Here is a 20,630-nt window from a genome sequence, read left to right as displayed (position 1 = left end):
AAGAAGAGGTGGCAAATGGGAAGCCGGGGACTGACTTTGGACCTTCGCGAAAGCGCGCACGCGCACTATAGAGTACTCTCGCTACTGTGCAATTGGTGCAATCTCGGATCCTGCATGTCTCCGGTTCCCATTATACGGCAAATTCCGAGACGAACTCTAGCTATTCAATACTTTGAGAACAGGGTTTTTTTTTTTGCAGCCCGGCGCACCAAGATGCTCAGACATGTGGAAACATACTCTGAGGACGACTCTTCTCTCAACGGTCCACAACGACTGTAAAGAGTGAGACGAGCATTCGTTGCAAGGCAGTGTACGTCGGCGTAATCATCAGAACCTCTACAACCAGAGAAGACCAGAGCGAGAGTCGATCACGAAAAGGCGCACGTGAAGCCGAGCACCGACGACGTCGAAGGAAAAAGAAAGGACAGACGAGAAGGAGAAAACACCGACCGACCCGAAGCGGAACAAGCAAAGTACCGTCAATTCTCTCCAGGCATGTGAGCCCTTCTCAGAGGTTGACGATCGATCCAGGAGTGGCCCATTTCAGTTGTAACGACATTTTGATGAGTTTCCTCCAGTGCCTCCCTTCAAATGTCGGGTGTTGCCTCTAAATCATGGTTCCAAAAACTTTCACTCGCGAGAGAGTGAGAGCTTAGTTGGTGACCGAGAGGAGGTCCGAGTCACCAGCATCTTGGATGCTGAGGACACCGACGCGGAAAAGTTTACCTAGACACGTCCGGAAGAGTCAGAATGCTGAAGAGGCTCAAGTGTCGGAGCAGAAGGATTTGGGCACTCACCGGCAGCAGTTCCGAGAGCGACGTTCGATCCTTGGTAAAGGTGAACGGGGGTCTTGGAGAGCATGGCTATGAATGCAATCACACGAGTCAGGAACGGACCGAGGTGCCGAGACGAGCGAGAAGCAAACTGACCGTAGTACTCGAGCTCGGAGCGACGGAGAGGGGGAGTGTTACCCGAGATGAGGACGAGCTTCGACTTGCCCGAACGCATCGCCTTGAGGGTCGACTTGTATCCGAGGGCGTACTTGCCCGACTTGATGACAAGCGCGAGCTTCGAGTTGATGTTGTCGGCCGACTTTTTAACCTTCTTCTGGGCAATAGGGGCCACTGCAAGCGAGCAAGCGAGGTTACGGGTCAGCAACCAGTTCTGGCAATACGAGGTGCACTTCCTCCTCCATCGCATCGAACCCCTTCCCGGTGGCAGTCTCCCTGATGACAACTCCCATGGCCAAGCAACGAGTCGAGAGCTGCTAGCCGGGTCGCAACGAGGCGGGCACGTTTTTGCAACGCGGGTGAAAAAACCCGCAACGTCGAACAGCGGGATCCGAGGGCCGACAGTGGACACAATGCGACGAGCGATCCTATAGCTGCGAGAACTAGACTCACTTGCTGCTGTATTGGTCGAAGTTGAAGGTGACGATGAGACGTGAAGAAGAAGAGAAGAGCCGCCCTGCGAGAATGAAAGTCGAACTCGCGCTCCCGCTCGCAACGGCTACACCGCCCACGAACCCTCCCATCTCGTCCACTCACGATGAACCCGCAAGACTTGCACCTGCCGATAGCGTCGACTTCGCAGCTCGAACAAACCGGGCCGAGCACGTCGGCGCCCACCGAGCCTCCCAAGTCCAAGGCGCAACTCGACCAGGAGCAGCGCGACCTCGACCTGTCTCAGCTGCTCGAACAGATGGACGAGTACAAGCCTATCGTACGTGCTCGTACCCGTTCGTGATGGTGTTTTGCTTGTGCTTATAGATCCCAAATTGTCTACTCTTGCCGCGCGCCAGATCCCCGACGAGGTGACAGACTACTATCTGCAGCGATCTGGACTCGACACGAACGACGTTCGAGTGTCAGTCTGCATCCCTGCCCTGCCTCGTCAACCCGCGCATCTGATCTCATCTCGGATTCGCGTTCCCGATGTCACAGGAAACGACTGCTAGCTCTCGCAGCCCAGAAATTCATCGCCTCGATCTCGCAAGACGCGTTCCAGTACGCTCGAGCGAGGACGGGCGGGTCCAACAACTCGAAGAACTCGAATGCGAACGCTCCTGGCTCGACTGCCAAGGTAGGTATTCGCGCATATCCCCCCTAACTCAAGCCCAGCGCTGTGCTGACATTTCTCGCTTCGACGATCAGGGTCGGCAACGCACGGTTCTGACCATGGACGACTTGTCCGCCGCGCTCAAAGAGTACGGCGTCGACGCAGGTCGCGCAGCTTACTACCTCTGAGCGAACTCGTGTGCCTTGTCTTCCTGTGATGCATGCCCGTGCTTGTAATCTCCCTCTTCCCCTCTTGCAGTACATTCGCGCCCCGCTCGTTTCGGTACCTCTTTCACATGATTGTACTATTACGCATCTTTTCTGTTCTCTCTTCTCGCCCCTGCGCCGTGTTCAATCCTTTGCCAAGATCGACTGGATTGCGAGAGGAGAAAAACACGGCGAAAGCACCTCGCGTGGGCGCGTGCGCCGTCAAAGAGGTATCCTGCCCACAATCACTTTTCCTTCTTGACTTTCAGTCCTTTTGCCCTCCTCTCTGCCTCCTTCTCTTGCTTCTCTTGCGCACCGACCTTCGTCAACAAGTCGGTGATTTCGGGTACGACGATGAATTTTTTCGAGGTCTGACCGATGCAGACGATCGATTCGGGCGGCGGGTCCTTCTTGTTCCATCTCGGTTGGTCGTCTTCCGAATCGGAATCGCTGTTTGCACTCCTTGAAGATTCAGAGTCATCATCGTCCGAGTCCTTCTTCGTCTTCTTGTCAAAGATGGACGATTTCTTGCTTTTGCTTTTGCCTTTCCCCTTGCGGTCCGAACCGTTCTGTCCTGTTTGCTGTTTCGACCTCATCGGGTGATCCAACACTGCAATCTCTTGCAGGAACGAAGGTTGCGCCGCGGGCAACACTTCGTACTTGAGGTCGCCATGAATCTTGAGGGTCACTTTGCCACTGCGGTGGACTCGAAGTTTCCCAATCTTGCCACTCTCTTCACTCCACCTCGCAGCTTTCTCAGTCCGAGTTCCACTGCGACCCCATTCCGGTGGCGTCGGTTTGCGGACCGTCGCGGTCGAGGTTTGTGCGCCAAGATCCGGTTCGGTTTTGATCCCTCCTGCATGCTTCTTCTTCTTGTCCGAGTCCAAGTCGATGGTACCGTCGACGTTCTTTGAATCCGAGAGTGACAATTGGTCGAGACTCGGTGCGTCTTTTGGTACGAGCACCGGGAACTTTCGAGGGAATTGAAACATGTACAGGTCGAGTCGGTTCGTGTCCTGTTTACACAGCGGGAAACAATCACATCTCAGGTCAGGCGCCCTCGGGGAAAGCACGGCAAAGTGCTTTCTTACCTTGAGATCGAAAGCTTCGCTGAGGTTGATCTCCTTCTTCTCCTCCTCCTCGAGGTCTTTGAGATCCTTTGCCTCCTTCTCGTCGGCGTCGAACCCAGCGAACGTGCTCTCCTTCGAGTCGAACGTTCTCGCCTCGCTAGGTCCAGGCGTGGCGTTCGGGGTTCCTTCAAGCGACATTGAACTGTCACTCGGTTCTGCTTTGATCTGAGGCTGGTCTCGAGATGCCTTGAGTGCTGCAAGTGCAGACACCATTGGAATTTAGCTTTGAGGCAAACAGAAGGTTTAGCGGATAGAGAGTAGAGAAACGCACCTTCTTTCTTGAGCCGCTCAGTCTTCCTCTCCTGCAACCGCCTGATCTTGGTTCTCAGGACTTTTGGATCTCTGGGCAAGACAAGTGGAGGCACGCCTTTGCGTTCCTCGTCGTCACTGCCTCCATCGCTCAGGCCAATGTCGTTCAAGTCGGTCGCACGGATCTTCATCCTGCGTGCTCCGCCATCCGAGTCATCGTCCCCACCTTCGAGGTCTGAAGCGTCTTCGTCCTGGTTAAGTTGGGCATTGAGCGTACCCTCGCGTGAAGCAGCCATGACGGCCGCTCCCGAAGCAGTCGCAGTTCGAGCACCCCAGGTCCGAGCTATGCGAAGCGACACATATGAGCTCACAATCGCCTCGTCGGGAACGGGAAGCAAACAGAGTGACTCACGAGCTCCTCCAGGTCCCTGAGCCATCGGTCCACTGGCCGTCATTTCGAGTTCGACTCGGGGTCGGACAGGTCGAGGTCCTCGCTTCTTCCATCCAGCATCGTCCTCCTTTTGATGGACAAAGAGAACATCCCAGGGATCAGTCGACGGATAAAAGGGAGGTTTAGCAAATGGGCAGAGCGTACCATCTTGACATCGCTGCAAGAGTTTTCCCGACAATTCTCGTCAGTCTCGGCCACAATTTTTGGCCAGCATAGATAGATGCTTCACACGAGGATGTTGATATGCAAACTCACTCGTCATCGTCACTGTACTGTTGTTCCTTCTCCTTCTTCCTCGCGGCTGCAGCCGCAACATTGGGTCGAAACTTGGGCTTGCCCGTCGCAGTTCCCGTTCCTGGAGCCTTGTTGAACTGACTCTGACTGCCCAACAAACCTCCGACCGATCTCGAACTTGTCACTCCGAGTGAAGGAGTTCTCGAACTTGCGATTCCGACAGAAGGAACTCTCTTGACGCTCGAAGCTCGTGCCAGAGTCGTTCCATCGAGGGGAGCATCTTCCATGGCGACATCTTCGGAAGGTGCAGGCGTGAGAGAACCGGTTGAAGTTGCGGTACGCGAACGAGGTTCCGGTGCAGGTGAAGGCGAGTTTGATCCTTCTCCCGTGGTACCACTGAGGGAGACTCCACCGAGCACTCTTCGTCCTCGTCCTCTTCCTCTACCTCGAGGTGCGGTCGGTTCTGACATTGTTGGATGAAGAAACCCCTTTGCCGGAAAAAGAGTTGCGAGAATATTTTGGTTATTACGCCGGGCTTTCGGCTACCGAAATTGCAATAGACTTCTATTGTCGTTTCCAGGGATAGGTGCGCATCTGCGCGGTCTTTGAGCAAGTCATAGAGAAACATTCGTACATTCAAACCGTCTGTCAATTCTAGAATACTGCACGATCCGGAGTTTATAGTTTGCAAAAAGCTATAATGGTGATTCAGGGCACACAAAAAAAAAAGAGAGGAAGAACGACGTGAGATGGACAGGGCACCGAAAGAAAGGAAAAGATGGCAAGGAAAAGGGAGGTATGGGGAGATAAAGCGATAGCGTCGGGAAACACCAACGCGGAAGGCGCCGTGCGAAGAATGTGTACAAAACAGGACATCATGAGGAGGAACAATTTGCGATGGAGAGCATAGTTTTGCTTGATAGAGTGACAGGCAGATAGAGGGATAGTAAGCGTGGTGCAAGGTATTGGCTGCAAAGGAGAGAGGGACAGGGTGAGAGAGAGCTGGCGCGGGCATGGATTCAGAAAACTTCTAGACGACGGTGACTCAGTTCTTGTCGAGGATTGACGATCGATTCTCGCCTTCAATGTCCTCCTTGATCGCGCCGAACGTGCCGTCTTCGGCAGCTCCGCCGTGGCTGGCGTTCGTGACAGGCACCTTGTTGCCCATGTTGATCCCGAACCCGAGCGCGTTCGGTCCGTTCGATCCGTTCAGTAGCGGCGAAGGGTTGTATCCGAGCACGGGCTGAGGCATCTTGACCTCGGGCGAAGGGAACGCGTTGGGCAGCGTCGGCGCCGGTAGCGAGAACCGCCGGTCATGTCCGCCGAATGCCCCCGGCGACGACATGGGCAAGTTGAACGTCTGCGACTGGAACGAATGTGGCGAAGGAAGGGGAGGTCCAGCCGAGACCGCGGCGGCGAGCGGTTGACCGAACGGCGAAGGGAAGAAATGCGAAGGCGCCGTGACGGGTCGGGTCGAGTACGGGTCGTTGAACGCGGGGTGGAGCTGACACCCGAACGGGTTCGCGTAATTGGTTTCGGCATAATGCGCATTCGCGAGCGAGGCGGGAGGTGCAGGGTGAAACGCTGAGGGTCCTCCAATCGCGGGAGGAGCCATGAATGGCGCCGGCGTTGTGAATTGGTATTCTCCCGCGCTCGTCGATGGCCGGATCCGCTCTGGGAACGGCAACACTGGCGTGATATCGTTTGATCCCCCTAGCGGGTTTAAAGTCGTCGGAAGACTCGATGGGCTCGAAGGCTCGATCGCGCGGATCTTTGCTGCTTCTGCCGCCTCAGCCTTTTTCCGCTCGCGCCACGCTTTCCGCATTTCCTTGAACTCTGTCATCAAACAAGAGCACACTTTAGCGAGGACTCAGGATAACGGACGAAAGAACAGGATCAGACATACGAGCAGGAGTCGATCTCGGTCCATGCTTCTGCATCGTCTTGTGTGAGTTGAGGTGATTCAGGGTGCCGTACGATTTTGTGCAGCCCGGGTAATCACAGTTGTACAACCGTTCGATCTCGTCAAATCTCCGTCGTGGCCGTTTCGTCACCGTTCCAGGTTGCGGCACAAAGTTGTACGGTTTACCAGAGCCCGACGACGATCTACGCCTGCTCGCAGTAGAAGTGACTGGCCCGACCGCAGAATCGGCAGTCGTTGGTCGCTGCGCCGTGCTCACGTTCGGAGGAGTGGCGGACGAGTTGGCGGGTTCGGGATAGAAGGCAGATGTCGGAGTTCGAACTTGACTGGTCAGACCAAGCTGGCCCGGGCCGATCGTGCCAGTGGTGGTCACGGGCGGCGCGTAGAAGAAAGGCGTCGAGCTCGAAGGACTGCCACCGTCAATGCTCGAGAATGAGGCACGTGGATCGACCGGCTGGGCGAGGTCACCGGCGGTATTGGGTCGGAACGGTGCATGCCCAAGTCCCCCGAGATCGAGCCCATACTGCATATTGAGACTCTGGGGGACAGGATCATGCAGAATCGATGTATGCTGAGGAGCGTAGAAGGCTGAAGGAGCCGCCGAGTAGCCTGCCGAGTTGGTGAAATATCCGGGTCCGGATGGTGCCGTCATCGGACGCGTGTTGCGAGCGTTCACTCCCGGATGGGGATTGAAGAACGCATGATGGGATGCTCCCATCATTGATACAGGTGGCACGGCTGTGAGCTGCGGTGCGTGCGCGGAGAATTGGGCCGAACTGGACGAGCCCGGCGAGACGGGGCGCGGAAACGGATTGTTGAAGGTAGGCGTCGCTCGTGCCGAATCGAGCTGACCGTAGTTCGAGGTCGTTCCGTTGCGGTGCGTGTCTGCGAGCGCGCCGAATCCGGCAGTTTGTGGTTCTCCCGTGAGCTGCTCGAACCCTACGAGTCTTGGCCGGTCATGCCCAGCGTCTTCCTCCGTGTCTTGAGGGTGCTCCTGCAGGGCGGCGAGACCGTAGGGCCCGGCAGAAGACGAGGGTCTCGAGTGCGAAAACAGTGGGCTGTGATTTTGCGCGTGTGGAGCCGGACCCGAGGGCGCTGCGGCGTTGTAGCGCGTCGGCGAGATTGTCGGAGGATGGTAGGCAAAAGTATCGGTCATGATGGACGCGAATGCCGCACTCGAACAGGCGGAGGTGAGGAGCTGGAAGCCACAGTCGGGCAAGGTGGGATCGAACGAAGGGTACCGCTCGAGCACACTGACCATTTGGCGAGGTCGGGGTCGAGTGGGGCGGCAGCGAGCGGGTCGAGGTGGGAGACAAACGCGCGATCAGCGATCAAGGCAGGCAGGCGAGGAGCGAGGCGAGAGAGGGGAGAGCCCGGCAGTCGGCGAGACGGCGACGATGCGAGATAGGTAGCGAGGTTAACTCACGTGCGAGTCAATAGAGTGATGGCGCAACCCGTGCAGTACCCACGGCCCGAGGTTGGACTTGTCCGAGAACGGGGGAATCGGCCGCCGCAGGCGAGGGATTTTCTTTTCGAAACACGGTCGAATGAGCGCTGAGACACGCGACGATGCGAGAGCGGGGAAACACGGCAGGCGTCGCTCCCTCGCTACAGGCGGACTAGGCGCAACTGTGACTAGGTAAGGTTGCTTGCTGGGCAGCGAGTCGGTCGTCAAAGCCGTGCGCGCGCGAGGCCGGGGGGCCAGTCTCCTGTTCACGGGCCTGTCCGATTTCTCGTCGACGTCGACACGCTAGCGCGCACGGCAAATATTTATTTCTCTCGGTTGCCCCCCATGGACGCTTTCGAGTATAAAAACTTGACGCTCAGCCGCGTCGGCTGCCCCTCTTGACGTTCCGAGATCTACGACACCTAAAAAAAGGAGCACGGCTAGCTGGATCGACTCCGGTGAGCTTCGGCTTGCGCAATCTTCCACTGTTTGGTATACATATTGTGCTCCCATCACTCGTACGACGGCCTGCACCAAAGTGGACATCCCGACGTCGGTAACGAGGGGTTACAATTAATCGTAGATCCGCCCGCAAATTTCATTAACGAGGGCCCGGGCATGTCGCCTCGTCTGACGTCGGAGACAGTGTAATATTCCATGGGTATCGCAGAGAAGCGAAAGAACGGGTGCACGTGCTACCCCGCAAGACGAAACTCAGGGTATAGACAGACAAAAAAGAAAAGACAGGAACTGAGAAACGTAATCTCGGCGACCTTGGAACGCGATAACCGGTCGGGTCCTCCCTTCGCACACCGCTTTCTTCGGCGCGATTCGACGACGACGAAGATGATGGGGGGACATCGAGTCCGAAACGTGAGAGACAGGTGCAGATGTCGGACACAGGCGAGGCAAGACGCGGAGTCATCGATAACGCACGAGGGATCCGACCAGTGCGAGCGAGACTAAACGACGAGGAAATGGCGCTAGTCGGTCGATACCTGAGAAAAGAAAGTTCCGTACCCTTTTGACGAATCCGAGTGTCGAGTCGCTAGGAGTGCCAGGAACGAGATACGGCGAGGGTATGGTGACTCCTTCGGAGACGAACGGGACCGAACGGAGCGGAGGGAGGGGGAAGAATGCGAGGATAGCGAATTGAGTCCGAAATTATGGCAAGTGGATACGTCGATGGTGGGGGAGATAGGATGCAACTGTATGCATGGAAGGAGCAAGCTGGAAGGGAGAGAGGCGGTTTACAACTCGATGTGCAGAGCAGATTTCGCACTCTCCCTTGCTTCGTGCGCAACGCTCTTGGCCTGGGCAGTGGCGCTCGCGATGACCCCAGTTGCTTCGTCCATCGCCCTCTTGACCGAAGCTGCCGCGATCGACTTTGAGTAGGAGGAGTGGGGGGCATTGATCGACTGGAGCGATTCTGCTGCTACGGAAGAGAGGGATGCAGCGGTTTCTCGCAGTCCTTCGGCTGTTGTCCTCGTCGCGTCGTGAACTGCAGAGGACACCGAGCTCGCAAGCGATTCCATTGAAGCTCTGACTCCGCGTCCCGAGGCGGAGCTTGGCACGACTGCCGATTTGGCAAAGTCGGAGTGAGGCTGCGCGAGGGAGGAAGCGACGCTGCTCGCGCTCGAGAGGGACTTTGAGACTGCGCTAGCAAGGCTTGTCGCGGTTTGGTGCAAGTCTGTCGGTTTGGGCTCGCCCCCGAGTGCTCGGATCGCGCCTTGACTGATATCCCCGACGGCTGAGCGAATTTGCTCCTGAGCTTCGCGGGCAGCGCTTCCGAGGCGGATCGATGCGGGTACAGCCGTTGCAAAGGACGAATGCGGGGCGGCGAGGGAGGAGACGGACGAAGCCAACGAACTAGCGGTTTCTGCCGCGTGATTGATCGCAGTCGAGATTGAAGCAGGGACGTCCGTCACGACGGTCGAGACGATGCTGGCCGCGGAAGACTGGACTGCTCGTGCAACTGATTCGGCAGACTGAGACAAGTCCGTCGGAGAAGGCTGAATGCCCACCGCTCTCAAAGCTTCTTGAGATGCGCGAGCGACGGCTTCGGCGGCCTTGAGTTGCGCCTCGCTCACGACGAAACCAGCAGACTGACGGAAATTGGCGCTCGAGTGAGGCGTGTCGATAGTCGGCATCGCTTGACGAGCGACCGAGGCTAGGGAGCTGGCTGAAAGCTGAGCTGAAGTTGCCATGGCCGCCATCGTCTCGCGGAGGTTGGTCGGTTGCGGCTCGACACCAGCAACAGAAGAGGCTTGCTCCTTGACGCGCTCAGTCATCGCCGCGACCTTGTCACCGACAGCCGCATAAGCTCTCTGAGCCTCGCTCGCGGCTCCGGTCCAATCTCCCTTGATCTCCTTCTGACCCTTGTTGGTGATCTTGGCGAGTACCGACAAGAAGGCTTGAACAAGCGCAGCAGGTTGCTCGGCGTATTTGTTGAGAAGCGCATCCGGATGTAAGGCCGAAAGAGTCGAGTCACGAATGCCGCCAGACTGCAGGTCCGAGAAACTCTTGAAGAGATTCTCCTCCGCCTTGCGTAGCCCGTGGTAGCGTTGCCAGTCTTTGTGCGTGACATCGTCGAGCCAGGTCCAACCGAATCCGAGTTCCTCCTGCGACGCGGGTCAGTTTAATGTGAGCTGGACGAGCTGAGGAAGACGAGCGGTTTATGCAAAGAACGAACCTGAGCCTTGGCCACAAGAGTCGATACCGACTTTTTCGCCTCGTCGACCGCTTTCTCTTCCCTGGTCACCAAGCCGGCTCTGTACTGCCTCATTTCTTCCTCAATCTTGACTTTCATCGCATCAACTTTGACGCGAGCCTGTTCGTTCAACCTGTCCGACGCCGCGACCTTGGCCTCGACGCTGGTCTTTTCGTCTGCCGATGCCTTTGAGAAATAGCGTCCGAGTTTGCCGACCATCTTGTCGCCCTCCTCGTCGAGCGATTCAAGCACGGGATCGAAACGAGCCGGAATGTCGTCGAGGGCTTGTTGTCGCAACTCGGCGAGGCGCTGGATCAACAGGGTCTGTTCGGTTCGACCGAGCGCGGCGATCTCACGCTCGTACGTCGATTGAAGCGTTTCGAGCGCTGCGCGCTTCTCGGCGGTCAAAGCAGCTTGCTCTTCGCGTGAAGGGGGAGGAGGAGGGATGCTCGTCGAGTACACGCGGGGCGCGCTGGTTTGTTCTTGAACGACTACGGGATCAGCAGTTTGGCCGACATATGTATCGTCGCGAAGCTCTTTCACATAGTCTGCGCGATCAAAGGATGTCAGCCGCGGATCAGGGCGAGGCGACTGGCAAGAAAAAGAACAAGACTCGCCTGCAAAGTCTGCTTCGCCATGTTGCTGCGCGAGATCATCCGAAACCTTCTCGACCCTCTTGGTGGCAGCAACGCGCGCTTCCTTCGCTTTGAACTCGAAGATCCTCTCGCGAATCTTGTCGAGTTGGGGTGCGATAAACTTGCTCCAGAATCGAAGAAGAGGCGGCGCGACTCTGGTCTTGTAAAGCTTGACGAGTCCCGTCGAGGTGGTCGCGACGCGAGGGTGCACGTGGGAGAAGTAGGTATCGCGCGTGGTCGAGTAGGTCGAACGCGAAAAGGGAACGAGGTGGGTGTAGTAGTGATGCTGAGCGAGAGGAACACCGCGGGTGTAGACAGGCGAAATCGTGCTGCTGACGGTCGCAGCATACTGACGTGCCGCGATGACAAACTGATCGAGTTTCGGTTCGACACGCGCGATATACCATTTGCGCAGCGACTCGGAGTACCAGTCAACCGAGGGTGCGAGCGTTTTTCGGTACTGCTTTGCGAGCTTGTGCGAGAACGGCTTCGTTCTCTGCTGCACAGATTTGACAGACGCAACGAGTCTTGGGTAGACCTGGTCGAGATAGAAGCGGTAGGCGCGGTTAATGGCGGGGGAGACAGTTTGAGCGACACGGGAATAGTGAGGCTTGACGCGGTCCACGTAGGGCTGGGCCGCTGTCCGGGTCCGGCGGATGTAGGGATCGAGTCTACGGTGTGCCTTGCGGTAGTAAGGCCGCACTGCAGGTTCGTACAAACGAAGTCTGTTTGAAACGTCGTCCAGTCGGCGGCAGACGGCTCTCTCTCGCGTCGAGTCGTGCGGGCACACGAGGAGGTAGGCGATGGCGATGTAGACGATGGCGACCCTTGTCAAGAATCCGGTCAGAGTGATGCCGCGTCGCGGTCGGGGCGGTTGTCGCAAGGCACGACGCGCTGCTCTCCGTTCGTCCTCTGCTTTTTGTTCGAGCGCGACATGCATGCGATTCACCTGAGCCATTTCGACTGATCAGCTAGAGTATCGTTTGTTCGCATTAGATCCGGATGTACCTCTTCGTCCTGATCACGAGAGCATGTGCGAATCAGATTAGCGCTCGATCTCTCGCACGTTTTGATGGGTCTGCCGACTCACGAAGAACTTGATCGGTGCACCGGGCTGGTACACAGCCTTCTGTTGATCGACAGGCGCGAGAGCCAAGTTTTGGTCTGCATCTCCTCGAGGCAAGTCGAACCTGGCGGGCGTTTCGTTCAACTCTGGTGCTTGTTCGCGGACTTTCTCTGGGGTCGACTTGTTGCTGCCGACAGACTTGCGGGGAGGCATGGTCAACCGTGATGCGTACGCCGAACCCGGTTGATCCGATTGATTGTCCTGAACAAGAAAGGGAGCGATCGACAGGATCTCTTGTCGTGATCGGCTATGCTCGTGCGCGAGGAGTGTCTGGGCGCAGCAGTCCACGCGATGTGAATCAACTATGGGTCGATGGTGGAAAGAGTTGCAGCAGTATCATGCATGATCTGCGCCGCACTCGATCTTCTCGCTCGAGCGACAAACCGCCATCATTCATCTTCTCGCTCGATGAGGCGTTACGCGAGTACATAGATAGACAGATACATGGCGGCTGGGCTCCGAGGCTGACAAACACCGAGACGAGGGAGGTAATCACGCGCTTTGTTCGCGCGCACGACCTGAACAAGCAACAGCGCGCAGCCGGGAGCGAACACTCGATATTTGTTTACAGGGTTCACGACTACGATTGGAGTACTCTTGGTGGTTGCTTTTGATGGCTCTATGCCTTGACCGCCTGAGGGGAACGAGCCTCGACCGGAGGGGGAGAGACGGTCGAGCCCGTGGCAATCTTGGTCGGTTGCGCTTGGTGCGCTTGGAACGCTTTCATCGCCTTGATGTGGTCGTTGATAAAGTACCTGCTCGAGCAAAATATAAGTCAGATACTCGTTGAGTCGAGAGCAGAACAGAAGAGGAGATGGGGCCTTACCCTTCGAGCGTCTCGGCAGGAATGTCTTTCGCGCCACGGATCGTACCGAGACACTTCGACGTGTTGCACAGACACGAGAAAGGTTGATCCATGTCCCATTCGGTCGAGAAGTACGCGAACGTGAGGATCTACCGAATCGCGAGAAGAGCATTCCGTCAGCTCGTTCTCTCTTTCCGGCTGCGTATTCAGAGAAGCGCATGCGTACCTCGCCTTCGGCAATGTCCTTGATTGCCCTGACCCTCCACCGTCCTTGCCATTGTCCAGACTCGTCGCGCTCACCCTTTTCCGCCTCGCGACCGTTCACGTCAAACACGACGTTAGGGTCACAAGAATGGTTCACGTAGAGCAGATCCGAATTCAGTTCAATGTGACGGCGTGGCGGAGGGTTTTGCGAATGGTACGTCGGTGGGAGAGAGGTTGCAGGCGTGAAAGAAGTAGGGAGAGGAGGATCGGGTAGGACTTGGACGGAAGAGTACGCCTTTTCTCCCGAGAGCGTGTTGCAGATGGTGCAGATGGTCTCGCCAGCTTTGAACGCCTGTGGAGGAAGGAGCGAGGTCTCGGTTTCAGCGCCTCGGTCACGCTAGTATTTTATTCGCAGTCTCGAGCTCGCTGACACGCTCGCACTTGTCGCGAGCAGGCGCGCGCTCGGAGCGGGACGTGGCCGGCACAGGGAAGATAGACCGAGGTATTCACCTTGTCGGTCTTGAGGCACGAGTTGAACTCTTCTCCTTCCTGGCCAAACTCGACATGCACGAGTCCGGCATGTGTAGCTTGGTAGTTGTGACGATCCGGCAGGTATGGAGGAGCCTTTTGCGTCTTGGGAGCGGCTGAAACGGTCATTGTTATAAGCGAGCTGCGGGCGTGGGGTTGACTGCGTTGACGTCGACGTTGCTGGGTGAGGCTCAAAGCGGGTTTGCCGACCAGGGAAGAGACAGGCGTGAAGTTAAGCGGGAGCGAGAGAGGCTAAGGAGCTGGGCGAGTGATGGATCGGGGAGTGAGAGAAGCGCGACTTCGTCCGTCGATCAAGCCCGGCAAAGCGAGTGGGGATTATTTTCCTCATGAAATTGGAAAGATGTCCGAAATCGCGAGTTCCCTAGGCCGGAGACGTTCCATTTCCCGCGCTCCTTATGAACTGAGTCAGAACAAGCGTCGAGCATAATCAGAACATCAATATATTCATAAAACAGCGACGCCTGAGCTTCCGGTGTCACGTGTAGCTCGGATCCCGCATTGTGAGCGAACTATGACACTTCATCGATTCATCGTGCCAGACCTCAGATGTCCTGAGGTGCTTCCTGTTTGTACGAGCAGACTGAACTACTGTATTTACATCATGTCTGCGGTATTGTGGTACTACGGATCCAGACGACAAGGTACAATTTTGCCTTAGACTCCTACTCGGGCGTTCCGCCGTTGCAGTGGATAATCTGTCCAGTAACGTACGAAGCGTCTTGCGAAGCCTGTTGCAGAACGAGGTGCGAATCAGATGCTGGCCGAGCGCAGAGAACTATGGGCGTTATTTGTACTCACGAGGAAGATGCAGCAGGTGGCGACTTCGACGGGTTGACCAGGGCGTCCGATGGGGGTGCCATCGGTTTGGGAGATGTTCTCGCGCGAGAAGGTCGAGGTCACGAGCGGGCTGCGAAAACGGAATGCGCGAATTAGTCGAATAGCATGGCTTGGGAACGTCGCACTGCAGCCACTTACGTAAGGATAGGCCCGGGTGCAACACCGTTGACTCGCACTTGCTTGGAGCCGACAATCTGGTTCGAAAGGCCGCGGACAAAGGAGACGAGAGCACCCTTGGTGGCTGCGTTCGGTAAAAGCAGCAACACGATCAGTTTCAGGAGGGTCAAAGCTTGTGGTGACGTAGACAAGCTGGCGTACAAGTGTAGTCGAGAAGATCCGGTCGGCCTGTTCAGACAAACAGGGTCAGACGGTCCTTTGATTCGAGTAGCGGTTGAGACTAGACGCACCGATGAAAGCGTTGATCGAGCAGTTCACAATGATGTTACCCTTCTGCTTTTCGAGGTGGGGAAGAGCAGCCTTGGCAAAGTAGAAGTGCGAGTGGACGTTGACTTGGAACGTGTCCTCCCACTGCTTAGAGTCGAGAGTGAGGATATCATCGTTCTGGAGCTGCTGGGCCGCGTTGCTAGAGTGATAATGTGAAGGTCAGCGTTGAGCAATAGTCCGTCGAGCGAAGCAGAGCAAGAGAGCAAACTTGAAAAGCACGTCGAGACGACCGAACTTGGCAACAGTCTCTTCCACAGACTTGATGCAGTTGGCTTCAGACTACACATCCCGGAGTTCCATTATCAGCGGCTACCTCTGGATGTAGACACTTTGGACAGGAGGACCAACCTTGACATCATAAGGCAGGAGGAGGATCTCCTTTCCAGTTTTCTTCTTGATGTACTCCTTGGTGTCCTGGGCATCCTTCTCCTCTTTAGGGAGGTAGACGATCGCGTTCTCGGCACCTTCGATCGCAGCGAGGATAGCGAAAGCTCGACCGATACCTGCGAGTTGCAAGTAGAGCAACAATCAGGACCAAGCGCGATTTGTCCAGGAGGGCAGTAGCTCGAGTGACGAACCAGAGTCACCACCGGTGGTGAGGCAGACCTTTCCCTTGAGCTTGTCAGCGCCCTTGTACGGGGTTCCGTCGGCGTAGACATCGTCGATCGGCGTCTCTGCGAAGCGCGCAGGAATTTTGAGAAGGTTAGTCAGACTGCTCGCACGTACGATCTAGCAGGGACGAGGGGAAACACACCAGGCATGACGTGCTGCTTGCCAGGAGGACGCGAGTCGTCTCCGCCTTGAACCTCCTTGCCCTTGTCGGCATCGGGAGTCCATCCCTTCTTGAACTGCTCGGGCACGCTGTTGTTGTCGGTAGCGGAGGTTGCGGTAGACATGACGGATTTGACAGAGTCGATCACTGTTTGCATGAAAGGTGAGCGGAGTAGAGAGAGGAAGAGGGGAAGAGCCGATCTCGCCGCACCGCATTCGCGAGCGTCGGCGCCCAGAGGATTTACGTCAATCTCGCGAACGCGAAAGCGAGGCCGAAACTGGGGGTCATAGCTCTCTTTCGCACCGCGACCTTGGAGTCGAGCATCGCTGATCGAAGCGGCGAAACTATAAAGCGAGGGTAGCCTTGTCTTTGCGGACTTTGCTTCAAGGAAGCGAATCGGGGTTGCAAAAGAGCATATCAATTCCTTACAGGCTATTTGCATCTTACAATACAACAGTAGGGCAATATATTAGATGACTAGCCGTTCTATAGCGTGGGGCGTCGACGAGGAGGTCCAGCTCCATCTAAATTCTTTCGTGCTCGGGAACCAGACGCTTGCTCTCACTTGAGTCCGACGACCTTGACCGCTCCTCTCGCATCTCGGGTAGGACCGAGACCGCCAACAACGTATGGCGAATCGTCGTAGCGCCACCGCCAACCGTTCTTGTCGAGGTGTTTCGTTACCGCGGGTAGGAGGATCGGAGTCTGATTGTGGGAATGACGACCGATTCCCGTGATGATGCGCAACGGCTCGGGTTTGGTAGCTGTAGAACAACAAGCTCAGGTCAGTCTGGGGCAAAGCGAGACGACGAGTCACGAACGAGAGCGACTTGCCTTCTCTCGCGCTCGCCCACCACGTGTTGACAGCTTCTTCGACAATCTTGAGCGAGTGGGCCAAAGTCATGCCGTGTAGATCGACCGTCTGTGGATCGTGCTTGGCTCTGATTCGGCAAAACAACGCGAGTCAGCACAGTCGAGCGAAAACCCACGAATTGTCGAGGCTTACCTTCGTTCTGAGACGACTGCGAGCGCTGCTCGTTCTGCCCATTTCCTGCGTTCGCGGTCGGCTTCCCGTCCGACCTCGGCCCAGTATCCGGCTGCACCTCGCTCGCCAACTCCACCTCGCTGGAACGATCTCGCAGCAGTCCTGAAGGCATTGTTGCGCTTCTCGAGATACTCGGAGGAAAGCGCGTAACACTCGTCTGCGCTATACGGCTTGCTGCTCGAGGAATGGGCGAGAGACGATGGCTTGGTCTTGGGCAGTCCCGACGGCCCAACGGCGGTGTACTCGATCGAGCCGGCAGAAGAATTGCGCGAGTGACCTGGTCCGGTCTCGAGAGAAGCGGCAGGATCGAATGGTGTCACCATCTCGCTGTAGGCGAGCACTTTGCCCTGTTCACTCTCGACGTCGGCAATGAATCGTTTGAGGTCGATCGCGTCGCTCAAATCGCCAGCGGTCGCCGAGAGCAAGACTTTGATCTCGTCTTCCGGAGTCGCGCGAGGCAGAACGAGTCGGAACTGCTGCACGAGTTCGGCGGAGTAAGGGAGCGAGTCGAACGGTCTCTCGGCCGCAAGCTCTTTGAGGAGAGTTGCCAGCGTAAGAGGAAGCGAGGCAGAGCTCTTGTAATAGGTGGAAGAGATGCGGGTAGCGGGAATGTGCAGGAGGGAGGAAAGGTGCGAGGCGTGCGAGGTGATCGATGCCCAAGCGTTCGAGGTCGAAGGCGCTCGCGAGAGAGCCGTAGCAGGTGTACCGACTGCGGCAGCGACCATCGGGTCCAATCGTCTTGACGGAGCGGCAGGTGACGCCGTGAGGGAGAAGGACGACTTGGCCTTCTGTTCCTGCTTAAGTCGGCGTTTCTGTGTTTTGGAGAGCACCATCTGGGCTTCGGCTTCGAAGTCTGGAGGCGGATTTGCGATTTGAGCAGCATTTGAATCATCGTCGATGAGGGATGTGATCAAATCTTGCGAGAGGAGCTCCTCGACGAGGGATTCGAGGTCGTGACTGGCGAACGCGGTCGCTTCCTTGCGTGCGGTCTGAATCTTGGTTTCCAGAGTCGCAAGGTCGACGTCGGGGAAGACGGAAGCGAGGAAAGCGAGAGGATCGTCGAATCCGTTGATGCTGTCGTCAAATTCGAACGGATCGAGCGCATTGGTCTGCGGTTGCGGCGATCGCTTGTCCTGGGCGGCAATTCCTTCTTCGCTCGTAGAACTCGCAGCACTTTGATCCCAGAATCGTTCACCAGCGGGTCTCCTCGGAGCGATGTCATCGCTTGCACCCTGACCATCGTTGAGACTCGATCCTTCGAGTGCGCTGCTCAACTCGCTCACGGTAGCGCTCTCCGCGCCTGCTGGGCTATGTGTAGCGCTTCTCTGTTCCTCGTCGATGTTGGAAGAAGCTTGTCGATCGGCAGCATCGCCTTCGAGTTCAGCCGAAGCAGCGAGACTGTCGAGGGTGTCTCGCACCGATCGTTCATCTTCAGGAGCTAGAGGTGTTGCAAAGTCCGATAGGATCGCAAAGACGAGTGCTGGGTCGAGCTGGGGATAGTCGCGCTATCGAGATTGTCGGACAAAGGGTTGTTCATGATGAGCTCATGGGTTTTGTTGAACGACGGACACGACGCTCACCTGTATGGTATCGGCAGTGTTGATCTCTTCAGACATGCTTGAATTCAAGCGCGTTTCTAGATGCGTTGGGCGAGCGAATGACGGAGAGGAGAAAGTGCTTGCCGGACTCCGCAGCTCGCTTGCGATCGACACTTGAGTACGGCATCATCGCTTCTCTTTCTCTCTCTGACATTCACTCAGTCAATCACCAGCAGACAATGTGCAAACCCTCGTACTGCGCTAATGACGAGCAAGTCTCACTTCCCTCTGCTCTGCAGCATCGTCTCCACCTCGGCTCTGCTCCGGTAGCCGTTGAAGCCTAAAGGCACTCTCATTCCGAGCAACATACACGGACTGACGTGCATACCTCCCTTAGCTGCAAGAAGAAGACCTGGGTGCGCTTTCTCACCTGTGGACCGCGAGTGACAGCCGGGAGCCGCTCTCTTGGCGCCTGATCTGCGGTCAGACTCGAGATCTGACATGACGTGTATGACGAGCGCGAAAACAGTGGGGATGCGGTCAACACATCGACAGCGTAATGAGCTCGGTACCGTCGATTGAAGCGTGCAAGTGCGAACCGCACCGAGCGCTCAAGCCAGGGGAAGAACCCCAAAACCCACCCTACAAGTGGTAATGGCGGTTTGAACGATAGGCGAGGAACGCGGAGGATGTAGTACTGTAGGGCACGGTGTTGTAAGGAGTAGCAGGTGTTTCCACGAGAGTGTAGCGTAAGGGACAGATCGGTTTGCGGAAGATAGTTCTCGGATTCTTCTCCACGGGCTCGGGGGTGACAGGATAATTCTTCTTGCTGCCGTATCTTCAGTCGTTGTTATGCCTTCCTGTAGCCAAGACCGAGCTCTACTATGATTGTTCCTTTTCAAAGAATGTTGCTCCTGTGCGTCTCGGACTTTTGCAGTGCCAAGCGGTCATCACTGGAGCAGCAAAGCTGCTTTGGCACCCGTCCGACCTCGCTGTACGACATATCGAACAGGAATTGAGCGCTCTCGGGGAGTCACTTCTTGCCCAGATAAATTGAAAGTGTTCCTTGTCGTCGTTACATAGGAAATTCCGGGACCGCCTTACAGCTGATACCCAAGCCGTAAGCTTGTCGTTTCCTGGTCAACTACTAGGACGAAGTGTCGGCAAAGGCGCTTGTCCTCGCTCGCCGGAAGTTGACCGTTGAGGATCGGAAAGCTTCTAGAAGCAGGTTCTTGGCTAGCCACAAGGGTGATTGGGTTGTCGTGAAAGAAAACAAGACACAGAATTGCGACGCAGACGTGCAGATCGCAGGAGAGAAGCGACCGGCACGGAGGGTATCGGAGAAATGCCTTGAGCTTGTACACATCCTTAGAAGACTCAGCGGAGGACATAGCCGCAAAGTCCTTGTGATATATCTCATGTATGGGGGCCTATTGCACACGCTCTCCCTCATGCACGCTCTCTGCAGGCAGAGAATCTCTGCTAGGGAAAATCGGCGCAGAAGGATGGCGGACCCGGCACTGAATCAATTTCATTGTGAAAAGCTGGTTTTGACGCAAATCGGGTTACATGATGATCATAGTATCTAGAGGGCTACTGTGAGAGTTTCGGAGAATCTCACGTTCCGAGATGTTACGATCACGTGAGCGGTGTCTGATCGCGACATCGCATCTCTCGCGAAAGCTCTTCCTCTCCTCCCACCGTTCGCCTTCATCTCCCGGGCATCAATAGAGCAGGCGGGAGCGGGTCATGTGTCGGACTGCGTACTGTGCGAACCTCGAGTGAGTTGACTCTAACATCATCGCTTTTCACCGAAAGCGATGTCGCAATTTCAAACATTGTCGCTCGCGCTCGAGCCTGCTTGACTCAACCCGCTTCGTTCGAAACAGGTGCAGGAAGAAGACGTGGGTCAGTCACGCTGTCCGCCGATGTGTTCGCGAGGGCACGAGTCGAACTGCACCGCCTCGACGTTCGGTCCCATCGTTCAACTTTCGCACGCTGACGCTTCCTCGTGTGACAGTTTGGGTGTGGGTTGCACACGCGAGCGATCATCGGGCAAGTACCGATCGAGCAATTGTGCGTCTGTACACCTCACAACCCGCTACCGCAATTCGTCGAACCCGAATCAGGTCCTCTCTACCCTTGGGAGGAGCAGAAGCACTCCCGAGAACCGGATGAGACCGCAGCAGCTATCGAGTGGTAGGCAGGGGCAAGGGACAAGGAGAAATATAGGCCTGTATAGAGAGGCGCATTTACATCATAGACCATC

General features: G+C 56.4%; 8 protein-coding genes across 8 annotated transcripts; 1 reads left to right on the top strand and 7 right to left on the bottom strand.

The window, feature by feature from the left end:
- Window positions 1-652: 652 nt before the first annotated feature.
- RPL30 (60S ribosomal protein eL30 RPL30) lies at window positions 653-1,200 on the bottom strand (the record flags this gene model as incomplete). Its single annotated transcript, XM_076678286.1, has 3 exons — window positions 653-726; window positions 798-863; window positions 930-1,200. 3 exons carry the CDS (start codon window positions 1,198-1,200, stop codon window positions 653-655), a joined length of 411 nt encoding a protein of 136 aa, XP_076534546.1.
- A 348-nt stretch (window positions 1,201-1,548) lies between these two features.
- On the top strand, window positions 1,549-2,246 carry TAF10 (Taf10p; the record flags this gene model as incomplete). Its single annotated transcript, XM_076678285.1, has 4 exons — window positions 1,549-1,722; window positions 1,802-1,866; window positions 1,944-2,082; window positions 2,154-2,246. The coding sequence occupies 4 exons, from the start codon at window positions 1,549-1,551 to the stop codon at window positions 2,244-2,246; spliced, it is 471 nt and encodes a 156-aa protein (XP_076534545.1).
- Window positions 2,247-2,509: 263 nt separating this feature from the next.
- RPC53 (DNA-directed RNA polymerase III subunit C53) lies at window positions 2,510-4,798 on the bottom strand (the record flags this gene model as incomplete). The annotated part of the gene is made up of 6 exons (XM_076678284.1): window positions 2,510-3,280; window positions 3,356-3,588; window positions 3,666-3,986; window positions 4,056-4,161; window positions 4,239-4,251; window positions 4,350-4,798. The coding sequence occupies 6 exons, from the start codon at window positions 4,796-4,798 to the stop codon at window positions 2,510-2,512; spliced, it is 1,893 nt and encodes a 630-aa protein (XP_076534544.1).
- A 575-nt stretch (window positions 4,799-5,373) lies between these two features.
- JCM15063_001314 (uncharacterized protein) lies at window positions 5,374-7,510 on the bottom strand (the record flags this gene model as incomplete). The annotated part of the gene is made up of 2 exons (XM_076678283.1): window positions 5,374-6,164; window positions 6,235-7,510. The coding sequence occupies 2 exons, from the start codon at window positions 7,508-7,510 to the stop codon at window positions 5,374-5,376; spliced, it is 2,067 nt and encodes a 688-aa protein (XP_076534543.1).
- A 1,436-nt stretch (window positions 7,511-8,946) lies between these two features.
- Window positions 8,947-12,320, bottom strand: JCM15063_001313 (uncharacterized protein; the record flags this gene model as incomplete). Its single annotated transcript, XM_076678282.1, has 5 exons — window positions 8,947-10,317; window positions 10,389-10,954; window positions 11,024-11,990; window positions 12,050-12,058; window positions 12,132-12,320. 5 exons carry the CDS (start codon window positions 12,318-12,320, stop codon window positions 8,947-8,949), a joined length of 3,102 nt encoding a protein of 1,033 aa, XP_076534542.1.
- A 466-nt stretch (window positions 12,321-12,786) lies between these two features.
- On the bottom strand, window positions 12,787-13,833 carry JCM15063_001312 (uncharacterized protein; the record flags this gene model as incomplete). Its single annotated transcript, XM_076678281.1, has 4 exons — window positions 12,787-12,922; window positions 12,994-13,121; window positions 13,199-13,528; window positions 13,687-13,833. 4 exons carry the CDS (start codon window positions 13,831-13,833, stop codon window positions 12,787-12,789), a joined length of 741 nt encoding a protein of 246 aa, XP_076534541.1.
- Window positions 13,834-14,387: 554 nt separating this feature from the next.
- Window positions 14,388-15,935, bottom strand: JCM15063_001311 (uncharacterized protein; the record flags this gene model as incomplete). The annotated part of the gene is made up of 9 exons (XM_076678280.1): window positions 14,388-14,453; window positions 14,524-14,632; window positions 14,701-14,803; window positions 14,881-14,907; window positions 14,970-15,145; window positions 15,215-15,285; window positions 15,355-15,509; window positions 15,585-15,680; window positions 15,761-15,935. 9 exons carry the CDS (start codon window positions 15,933-15,935, stop codon window positions 14,388-14,390), a joined length of 978 nt encoding a protein of 325 aa, XP_076534540.1.
- Window positions 15,936-16,339: 404 nt separating this feature from the next.
- Window positions 16,340-18,439, bottom strand: JCM15063_001310 (uncharacterized protein; the record flags this gene model as incomplete). Its single annotated transcript, XM_076678279.1, has 4 exons — window positions 16,340-16,542; window positions 16,613-16,719; window positions 16,785-18,328; window positions 18,404-18,439. 4 exons carry the CDS (start codon window positions 18,437-18,439, stop codon window positions 16,340-16,342), a joined length of 1,890 nt encoding a protein of 629 aa, XP_076534539.1.
- Window positions 18,440-20,630: the final 2,191 nt, after the last annotated feature.

Source organism: Sporobolomyces koalae, assembly GCF_050403365.1.
Source record: "Sporobolomyces koalae JCM15063 DNA, S_koalae_JCM15063T_v1_ctg13, whole genome shotgun sequence".
Taxonomy (NCBI): domain Eukaryota; kingdom Fungi; phylum Basidiomycota; class Microbotryomycetes; order Sporidiobolales; family Sporidiobolaceae; genus Sporobolomyces; species Sporobolomyces koalae.
The sequence above is the reverse complement of the archived record's forward strand: the minus strand, read 5'-3'. Positions and strand labels throughout refer to the sequence as shown.